This window comes from Sceloporus occidentalis, unplaced genomic scaffold, assembly GCF_023333645.1.
Source record: "Sceloporus occidentalis isolate IW3139 unplaced genomic scaffold, rSceOcc1.0.p SCAF_219, whole genome shotgun sequence".
In the NCBI taxonomy this organism is placed as follows: Eukaryota; Metazoa; Chordata; class Lepidosauria; order Squamata; family Phrynosomatidae; genus Sceloporus; species Sceloporus occidentalis.
The window spans coordinates 585,500-596,162 of NW_028317199.1; the positions used below are offsets into that span (position 1 = coordinate 585,500).

At 46.2% G+C, this 10,663-nt stretch overlaps 2 protein-coding genes across 2 annotated transcripts; one reads left to right on the plus strand and one right to left on the minus strand.

Moving 5' to 3' along the window:
- The first annotated feature begins 1,750 nt into the window (after positions 1-1,750).
- Positions 1,751-6,259, plus strand: LOC149277303 (superoxide dismutase [Cu-Zn]-like). Its single transcript, XM_089503063.1, has 5 exons — positions 1,751-1,819; positions 4,303-4,396; positions 4,508-4,577; positions 5,135-5,252; positions 6,152-6,259. The coding sequence occupies exons 1-5, from the start codon at positions 1,751-1,753 to the stop codon at positions 6,257-6,259; spliced, it is 459 nt and encodes a 152-aa protein (XP_089359189.1).
- Positions 6,260-9,397: 3,138 nt separating this feature from the next.
- Positions 9,398-10,120, minus strand: LOC149277304 (SR-related and CTD-associated factor 4-like). Its single transcript, XM_089503082.1, has one exon. It carries the CDS (start codon positions 10,118-10,120, stop codon positions 9,398-9,400), a length of 723 nt encoding a protein of 240 aa, XP_089359208.1.
- Positions 10,121-10,663: the final 543 nt, after the last annotated feature.

Consider the following 10,663-nt stretch of genomic DNA (forward strand, 5'->3'; position numbering starts at 1 on the left):
CCTCTGATCTCAATAACCAGCCCATGATCCCTACAAAACCAGGATAATGAGGCAGCTTGGCGGGACAGTGCCCAAGAATTGTGACTGCCCCACTTAAATCAGGAGAGATGGGCGATATGCTTACTGGCATACCTGGGAATCTCTAGGTGAAGCACCGCTTCTCCGGTTCTCCTGGTCAACACCCGAAACCTCTGGGTCGCGGGAGCGGGGTCTTGACACGTGTCGCTCGCTGCCCATTTACAGGTCTACCGTGATGTCAGCGTGAACACCCACTGACATCAGCGGGAACACCCCATCATTGGGAACACCCCCGATGTCACAGGACCACCCACCGACATCAGCAGGACTGCGAGGTATGTCTGTTATACTGAGGTCCTGCCCAGAACCTACACTTCAGACTGATATAGGGTCCTACTAATTTAAAAATCACAAAGCTCAGAACCTATTAAATATATTTTTTGTCTACATAACATCCGTGTACTAAATAGATGAACGTCTTGTAATGCAATGCTTGAGGGCGATGAAGCTGTGATAATAAACACAGAAACATAGCGTTTCATGATAGATAAGACCCATTCGGCCATCTAGTCTTTACATTATTCTTGATCCCTGTCTCCTTTCATGGCCTGCACTTCTTCTCTTGTGTCCTCTTTTTTGTCTTCTTTCTTCTGTCTTACACTTGCCCCCGTGTGTTCTGTCCTGACAGCCGGCATGTTTCTGCAAAAGGGGCGGTGCTTCTGGGCACACTCACTCTACCGATTGGAGGAATGAGGAGAGACTGTCTCAGTGGCTCCTCTCTTTTGAGGAAGTACCCTAAAACCCCCCCAATATTGCAGACACATTCGCAGAGAAAGAGAAGCGTTAGCCCTGCGACCCCGAGGCTGGAGCAAGAAAGCTGGGACTCATCAGGGTTAAATCAGGTTCCCGCCACACTGAGCTGATTCTTTACGGCAATGCTAATGAAGTCCGTTCCTCCATTAGTCAGGGTGTCCAGCTGGGTGATGAAGACTATTGGTTAGCACAAGGCAGTAAAATAAGGAGCAGGGGTAATGGTCTAGTAGAGTTGTTTTTTTTGTTTTAAAAAAAAATCTAAATAAAAATGACCAATAAAATAAAGAAGAAAATATAAGTAATACAGTGAGCTAAGTGATTTCATTATGACATCACCAGCATACACACGATTTACGAGAGATCGACAAAAATAACAGTGCAAAACGAAAATAAAAAGAAATAATAATAACAAAGCACTTACATCCGGTTGCTTTAGCGCTACATCTGAAAAGTATACCCCCCACCACCACCACCCACGGTCACTACCCCCAAACTGGTTTCTAAGAAAAGTACAAATTAGTTTTTTTTCCCATACTAGCTCAAAATGATCATTTATTGCATGTTTCTATTGTTTCCAATGAAAGACCTATTTTTCTTTCTTTCTTTTATAAAAAAATGGCAAAAAAACTAAACCCGGAACTGAAGGGGTTAATGGTCTTAACGTAGAAACCCCACCCTCGATACGCCACACCCAGCCCTCCTCGACCAACTCCGCTCGCCGTTACATAACATAAGTAAACCCACAAACCTCCGCGCCTCTCACAGATCACGGGACGTGCCACACCACACATCCCATTGGCTCGTACCGCGTGACAGGAAAATCTGCTGTGATTGGCCGATACTATCACTTTTAGGGATCGTTGCAGTGCGAAAGTTCACACGCAGTACATTCGCGGCCGCTGAGACGATTAGCGCAGTCATGGTGAAGGCGATCTGTGTGTTGAAAGGGACCGGCGAAGTGCACGGGGTGATCCGCTTCGAGCAAGAGGCAAGCGTGTGTTCCGGTTCTGTGACCCATGAGATTGCGGGAGCTGTCTGTGGGGTTTTGCTGTGTCATTGCTACCCAGCTGTCCGCCGCTGAGGCACTTGCGCACCTTGCCCTCACCAATCATGGCGGGCTCAATGCTGCGCGTTTACGGGGGTGTAGCTGTCGTGGGTCGGGCAGCATGATTTGATGTTGCCGTTTAAATAATATAGCTTTTTTTTTTTTTTTGCGCGCTATCGGCTCCCGGTGACACGGCTGTCAGTCTGTGTCCGATTTCACGGTGTCCTGCTGAAGCATTTCCGTGTGACGTCTCTATAGCCGCTGTCAGTGATCGGATATTATCCGGTCAGCAGCGTTATTCGGGTAACCATTCGTGCCGTCTCATGCACCGTAGAGTTTATCGGGTGGGCGTCTGATTGGGTTGCTGGGTAATGGAAGCGATTCCCTTGCCAGGTGCGTTATCTGACGTGACCCTGCTGATTCAGGCCCGTGTGTCATGCTGATAAAGTTGCATTTATCTTTATTTTTTTTATCTGGTAGTGTGACCGGATGCTGTCATGTCGGGGGGGGATCTGGCTGGATGTGGGGTACGGTTGCGGTTTGAGGGTGTCCCCCGCTGACCTGTAGTATGGATGCTCGCATATTGCCGCTTTGTAGCCGTAGCTGGCAACCAGCGTTTAGTCCCTCTTGCCGTGCAGGGTTTGGTTATCGCTGGGGCCAGGCCCGGACTGGGACAAAAAATAGGCCCGAGCAGCCCATATCTATTTATTGTTAAAGCCCACCCTTCATGTACCATCTTTGCATTTACTCATTCACACAAATCATTACCACATTCATTAATGCAGTCTCACAAATCATTCAAGCAATTCATCCACACATGAATGAATTAATTGTCATACACATTCACACAATTCAGCCACATTTATTCATTCATTCTCATATGCATTCACACTAGCCCCTCTCCATCTTATCTGCCCCTTTTCACTATGTACCCCCTCTCACTATCTATCCCCTCTCCCCATTTCTCACTGCACCCCCCTCCCTCACCCTACTTACCTTGTTGCAAGCAGCAACTGCGGCCGGGCCCGCGGCAGGACCGGACTGACTGGGCCCTATGCGGCCTCTACGGCCGCATTAACGCAGGGCATAAGGGGCACCTGCCCCTTTAAGCCCGCTGCGACCGGGTCCACCACTCTAAGGGGCCGGGAAGCCCCCACCAGGGCCGGCCTTAGTGGTCTGCGGGCAAACACCGGGCGTCTGGTTACATAACCTGCGAGGAATCATGTGGGTAATGGATCCGCGGATTGTTCTCATTACTCTTTGCTGCACGTTACGCTTTGTGCGGCTTTAAGGAACCGTTACGATCCTACACGGGCTGCTAATGTTTGCTTGTTGTGTTGGTACAGTGTGATTCGTCACGTGTTGCTACTTTCACCTAGTTCTGTTTAGTTAATCCCGGTCCAAAGTGCCCAAGTGACCGCGAGCCTACGAGGCCCCGCAGTAGCTGTTTACAGAGAGGCGCTGAGACACGTGACTGTTCCTGCAGCCCCTGAACGCTGGCGCTGCTTGCCAGTTTACGTTGTCCTGGTGTTTTAGGTACATGATGTTCCGGTTAACGTGATTCTTGGTAGGTTACAGAATGTAATATATCTGCCGTTTGTAAGCTGCTGCTCATGGCTTATTGATTTGCCCCTACAGACGAATGCTACGCTATGGCTGCAAAGTGGGCTCCGAGGGTTCGGCGATTCCCTGTATTTTAGGGGTTCACAACTCTGGAGCCCAAATAAGCCACAACTTGGAATCCTTGGTCAAGCACATGGTTCATAGAAAGGAAAAGAAGAAAATATACCTCTAACTGCAGCACTTGGCCTGACGCCGTGCGTCTCTTATCTGTTACGGAGCTCCACGCAGTCCATGCGCTGTTGTATGCAGTAACGCTTACTCTTACTTCACATTAGCGCTTACTTGGTATTTGAAAGAAACGCACTTTCTGCGAGGCGGTCTGTCTGCAGAAGATATTTGGTGGCAGCATGGAGGGGAGTGCGATGTGTATCTTATACACGGGTACATCAGGGAAAGGTTTTAATTACCCGTCTGCCTCGTAACATTATTGTGCAGCCAGGGCCGGGCACTCTGTATACTCCTGGTTTTCTTTGGCATTGGTCGTCCGCTTGGGTTCAGTTATGCTCACGGAAATTAAATTGTAGGAGAAGTAAACATAACGATGCACCAGACTTCTTAAAACTGTCGCTATTTACAGTTTATTGAGGCTTCTACAAGTTGAAATGTAACTAATTTGAAAGTGCCGCGGTCTATAAAAGAGTATGGAGTATGTGGCAGCCTACACTGGCAAGCATTGTTGGGGCAGATAAACCGGTTAGTTGCCGTGAAGGATCACTTGTTCCCCGGCATAGATTAATGGGGTGAATGTTTTGTGACCTTGTTTTTGGGTATAGTGCCGGGCTGACTTCTTGTCTGATCTGCAGGGCAATGAGCCTGTTAAGATTGAGGGGAAAATCGAAGGACTGACAGCTGGAGAACACGGCTTCCATATTCATGCGTTTGGCGATAACACTAACGGTAAGTCTGCTGCTCTGGACTTGTTATAGATGCAAACAATGCCGTTACCGGTGATACGGGCCGTCCTAAATTATGATTAATCTGGATTGTGTTTTTTCCTTGCTGCTTCAGGCTGTATAAGTGCAGGACCACACTTTAACCCACACAACAAGACTCATGGAGGACCAGCCGATGAAGAAAGGTAATGGATGTTTCTCAAAGCAGCGTAAGGGGTTACGGCAGTTCTAGGTCTTCTGGATGGGCAAATGCTGCATATTTCCTTATTTTACCAGCATGAAGGAGCATGAGTTTCTTCTCTTCCTTCTCCTGCCCCCCTCTGGAGATATTCCTTTACCCAAATACCCCCTTAACCAATTTTTCTTTGAAATGTGAACTTTTGGTGACTTTCTGCACTGTTGCACATACATACATACATACATACATACATACATACATGTGAAGTTTTTTCTTCCGCAGGCCACCCCGGCCCTGTTTAGACAAGATGCATGTATATCTTTCTCCCCATGTATCCTTATTGGGACTAGAAAAGGAGATTTTCTTCCTCCCCTCTCTCATAGCTGTCTCCACTAGAACCAGGAAGTATAAGTAGTATAATGTATTGGAATCTGAGTAATGTCAACCAAGTGCATGTATACTTCATGCATCTTTGTGATCATGGCAGCTGTAAAAATGTGTAAATGGTCATCATCTTTATAGAAGGGTTGTTCTGAGTTATCACGGATGGGTTGTTTTCTGCAGGCATGTTGGAGATCTTGGAAATATTGCTGCCGGTGAAGATGGAGTGGCCAACATTGAGTTTACCGATAACATTATCTCACTTACTGGTCCCTTCTCTATTATTGGACGCACCACTGTGGTAAGTTTACGGACAATATATAATCCTATAATGCAATTCTAGAAGAGAGATTTGCTGATACCTTTTCCAGTGGCTCTGTTGCAAAGTCTTTAATAGTTTATAGCCTTCTTGTCCAAACGCACCATCCTCATTTGGCTCAAGATCCCTAATACGTTTATTTAGATTTAATGCTCGCTTTTCTCTCATCCTAATAGCACTGATCAGCTAGCAGTGTCTTTTTTAGTATTACATTTAGCAATGCAGGGCTAAGTCTCTGACATTGCGTGAACTTCTGCTGGCTGTCAGCTGTGACTACTACCAGGAATTTAGCAATGCTGCCTTCTACAGAGAATGGAAGGGGCAGACTGGTCGGGACACTTTGGAACGTCTTAATGGGCGTCTTGGCACAAGGACTTACCGATATGCCCTAAAGGCATCAAAAATTATAAATAAGTACTTCCTGCAGTGCTATGTGTTGTCCTTTGCGAGATACCTGGGTAAACTGGACTGTAGCTGATCTTTTAATCTTGAGGAATATTCTTGTGTCCTGTCCAGATGGTGGATTTATCCAGCAGATCCCGTAGTCTCTTCTAAATCCTGTACTGATAAATAACTGGCCTCTTGGGACTTGTCCTGCTTCTAACGTGGCAAAATCTGGAAGCCAATGCTTCTATCCGGATGCGTTCTCTTGTGGTCTTTTACACTGCTTTCCAAACTATGAAGATATTGCCTTGTATTGTAGGCAGGTATTTGTCCTGTTATAGACCTCCCTCTGTCTGATCTTTGTCTACGGGGAAACCTTCTTGAAAATCCCTATACTTGCAGCGCTGTTCCGCCTTTCAATTTGCTTTTATAAAAGTAACAAGCTGGTACAAGTTGTGTTGATCAACAATTTGTTTCCCCCTTTGTTTCATGAATAGGTCCATGAGAAGAAAGATGACCTGGGCAAAGGTGGAAATGATGAGAGCAAGGTGACTGGGAACGCTGGTGGCAGACTGGCTTGTGGTGTGATCGGGATTGCTCAGTGACCCGTGGGCATTACTATACCTTGAATGCACTTGGTTTTGTGGCCTGGCGTAACTTGTTTCCGCTCATATGCAGTTCATGTTAAAACATCTGTTGCATTTTTCTGTTTGAATACTACACTTTGTGACTAGAAAGTGCTGTCAACCACAAAACAAATACTGCACCGTTTTATATAAAAATGTGTTTAAACCGGTCTGGTTTTGTATGTATTTTTGCCATTGTAACTGCACTTGGAGGGTTTTGTCCTTATCTCCCCCTCTTACTCCATCTTCAAACCAGAGTCATCTTGTGGGATGTTGCGTAGTTTTTGTTGGAATGCTCGGTTATATTCACTAGTGAGGGCAGGAAGATGTTGCTAACGCAATAAAGCAATTAAAGCGGGGACAATGGTTACAGTTTCTTGACGGCTTAATGCAGCTGGACCTGATAAAGCAAACGCATAGTTCCCTTCAAGACATTAGATAGATAAAAAGGTGTATATATCCTTAAATACTCTTATTGGGGTGAGGGGCACTCAGATCACCAGCTTCACACACAGGCTTGTCAAGTCCAGGCTTCATTACCTCTCGCCGATGCTGGTTTCTATCTGTCAAGCTGCTAATGCTATTCTGGCTTCTGATGTAGAAGCCCAGCCTGTCAAAACTGCGGACGCCACATGACGTATAGGTACGTCCTAAAAGTAATTCTGGCATGCTTTTGGGGACAGACCACATCGACAGGGTAAAAAAGGTAAGTAAGCATAATCTCTAGTTAGTAATGGTTGAGGTTGACTGTGCCCTGACCCTTAATATTTCCTCCACTTATGTACACGCTAACATTTTGACCCAGGAAGATTTGTTTTTTCTATGATGCAGTTTATTAGCTGTTTGTTAGAACCTAAGCTTGTTACTAATCTGCTGAAAATGCCCACCTTAACTGCCCCTCCTCCAAACACACCTGGGGTATTCTAGATTCATGCTTGTTTTGTCGCATGTAAAACCGGATGGCTGTGACAAGTTCTACAGTGCAACGGCACGAACTGGTTCCAATCTCATGCAGAGCGCTAAGGTGCATGTTGGGTCCGAAAAATATAACGGCTCTAGCTCAACCAGTTGCTTGTGAACGTACGGATGAGCCTGAGCTCCAGGGTGTTGGTACTTGTGAGAACCACAGAAACCACAGCCCTGCTGCCCTTCTCTCCCAACACCTGATCGGAGTGAATGCAGGGAGATGGGACATGGGATTGCCTCCGCTATGAGGCGGTCCTGGGCCCCAGCAGCAGCGTGATTGTAAGATCTGTACCAGGTTGCAGCACCAACAAACGTATGCATGTCTTGATGTTATTGACTGTACGCTCGTTATACTTGGTGCTTGGTCGTGTTTGAGTTTCATTTTACTCCCGAATCAGCAGTGGAATAAAAAATGCAAAACAGAGACCTCTGTGGTTACCGCAGACAGGGTGCGAGGCTTTTAATGCTTTCTCTTTAGCTTCACAGCAAAGTATTAATCATCAGATTCATTAAAATTGTTTGTTTTTGTCATAATGGTAAAGGGGATAGATATGCATACATTGTGATCACCAAATGCAGCCACTAATCTCACAGATCTAAAAACCACATTATGTCATCCAGGCGGTATTTAACAGTGGCAGCATTTCTCGGGGGGGGGGGGACAGAGTGGCAGCATATCTCGGGGGGGAGGAGGAGGACAGTGGCAGCATATCTCGGGGGGGGGCAGAGTGGCAGCATATCTCGGGGGGGAGGAGGAGGACAGTGGCAGCATATCTCGGGGGGGGGGGGCAGAGTGGCAGCATATCTCGGGGGGGGGGGGGACGACAGAGTGGCAGCATGTCTATGAAAAAAACTTTCTTTAAAAAAGCACCAAACTTTTAGGGTGCGGCCTATATCCGAGCCAATACGGTATGTCTCAACAAAAATAAAACTCATCCGTAACTCAAACCCAGAGATCACCTCAACTACACCCTAAAGAACAGAAGTGTCGTTCTCCACGCAGCCCAAAAAAATTTGCGTATGGAGGGATGTTACTCCAACAAACAGCGTTTGGAGAGATTCCCTTCCGGCATCAGCTGAGATTAGAAACTCAGATCTACTCCTTTCGACCCGGAATTTCCATCAGCACGAACTTTATAATGAATCAAGGATCACATCCAGATTAAAACCTGAGACAACCCGACACGAGTCTGCTCTTTTTTAATGACACTGTGTACATTTTATTTATTAATAAGGTGCATAAACTTAGTTCATTAAATAGTTGTAGTTTGTGATCTGGTTTATTCATTCTTTTGCCATTATTTTGGGGGGCTTTCATCCCTTCCATACATTCCAGAACACACGTAAACCAGGGAACTTTAAGGGGAAAAAAAAAAATAATAATAAAGCACAATCTAGGATTTTAACGTTAAAAGTGAGACGAAAAAGCCGTTTGAAACAATTTTTTAAATTCCTTTAAATTAAATTTTTAAATTCCCTTAAAAATCAGAGGGGAAAAACAATCATTAAACTCGTTCGTTAAACATATTGACTCACAGCAAACATTCATGTTGAATGCTCATGACCGTTAAACCCAACTGTCTGCGGACACATGACATCACTGACAATTCAGTTAGCAATGAAAGCAAACGTAAAAGAAACTATTCTGAACATTTCCAGAGATACAATGTAGATAGAAGTGTGTGAAATAACATGTTGCCAACACGGCAAACCTCTCAGACTTTAATTCAGTCCACAGAATGTTTGTCACGTAACAAGCGATGAGGACAAAACCACTTCCAGGACCAGAAGAATAGCACACAAGGTTTGTTAAGAAAATAGAGTTTATTAAAAACACATCCCTAAGGTTTAGTTAGAAGGTCTTTTAAGGATGTTGTTTTGTATCTCCCCAAAACAAAAAAAAAATACCGTAACCACCAACTTTTCAAAGTAGATGCTTAAAAAGTTACAGCAAAACATGGATAACTTTTTATTTTCTTCCATATAATTATGGGGTATTATGAAGCCGTTTTAAATAGAAGAGAAGCCAATTGTTTACAGTCCTCCAGAAACTATGAAAGCGATTAGGCAGAAGCAAATATTATACATCATATTGTACATCTCTGAAGCTCTACACATTGACACCTTTGTCTTTGAAATTACTGAGTCTTATCAAGCAGTTTCTGTTTTAGTCCCTGAATCCGCTTCTGTTTGTACAGGGACTGTAGATGGAACCTCCTCAGCAGGTTTGTGTTCAGAGGATTCTTCTTTCACCTTTTCATTATCAGAAGTTTTGTCCGCCTTGTCCATTCTGTTACCAAATGATCGTTGCTCCTCGGCCATATCGTTTCTGTTTTCTTGCATTTCCTGCATCGCTCTGTGAGGTTCACGTTCTCTCCCCACAGACCACCTGTTTCTCTCCTCTGGATCCCTGTTCCTTTCATAATCAGGACTTCCTCTTCCCCAACTTCTTCTGCCGCGGCCGCCTGGTCGCTCATGATCACGTTCGTCAAGGCGGTTACCAAAACATTCCCTCTCGTCTTCATTACGATTCCCGTATGGCCTCCTTCCAAATCTTTCTCTGTCTGGGTCAAATCCTTGTCTATCATTTCGAAATTGCCTACCTTCCCTTTCTTCTGGAGCACCATGTCCCCCTGGGCCCCCTTGTCTAGGAAAGTGACCTTGTGGTGGAAAAGGACCCCTCATGCCATGAGGTGGTGGCATTCCAAAACCTCCAGGTGGAGGGCCCCTATGCATCATGTGTGGAGGCATTTGCCTATGAGGCATTGATTGAAATCTCTGCATGTGAGATGAGGGAACTCCAGGAGGTCTTTGCAGTGGAATTAAGCCTGGTCTTGCACCCAAGAGACCAGTAGATGGAGCTTGCAAACCCATACCAGGTGGTCTCTGGTGGGGCCCGGATGGAGGACCCTGGTGGGGCCCGGATGGAGGACCCTGGTGGGGCCCGGATGGAGGACCCTGGTGCGGCCCGGATGGAGGACCCTGGTGCGGCCCGGATGGAGGACCCTGGTGCGGCCCGGATGGAGGACCCTGGTGCGGCCCGGATGGAGGACCCTGGTGCGGCCCGGATGGAGGACCCTGGTGCGGCCCGGATGGAGGACCCTGGTGCGGCCCGGATGGAGGACCCTGGTGGGGCCCGGATGGAGGTCCCTGGTGGGGCCCGGATGGAGGTCCCTGGTGGGGCCCAGTCTGTGCTCCACCTGTAAATAAAACAATAAAAACGTAGATTTTTTTATACAGATTCAAAAGTATACTATTTTACAATCAATTTTCAAACCATCGCTCCTACGACGACTGACTAGCAGTTGACAGAAATGATCTTAGTTAGATTGAAACAGCAGCAACCAGTCACACACACCGCATCCTTCTGAAGATCAGGAAGCCACCTATACTGGCAGATGGACTTAACTCCATGCG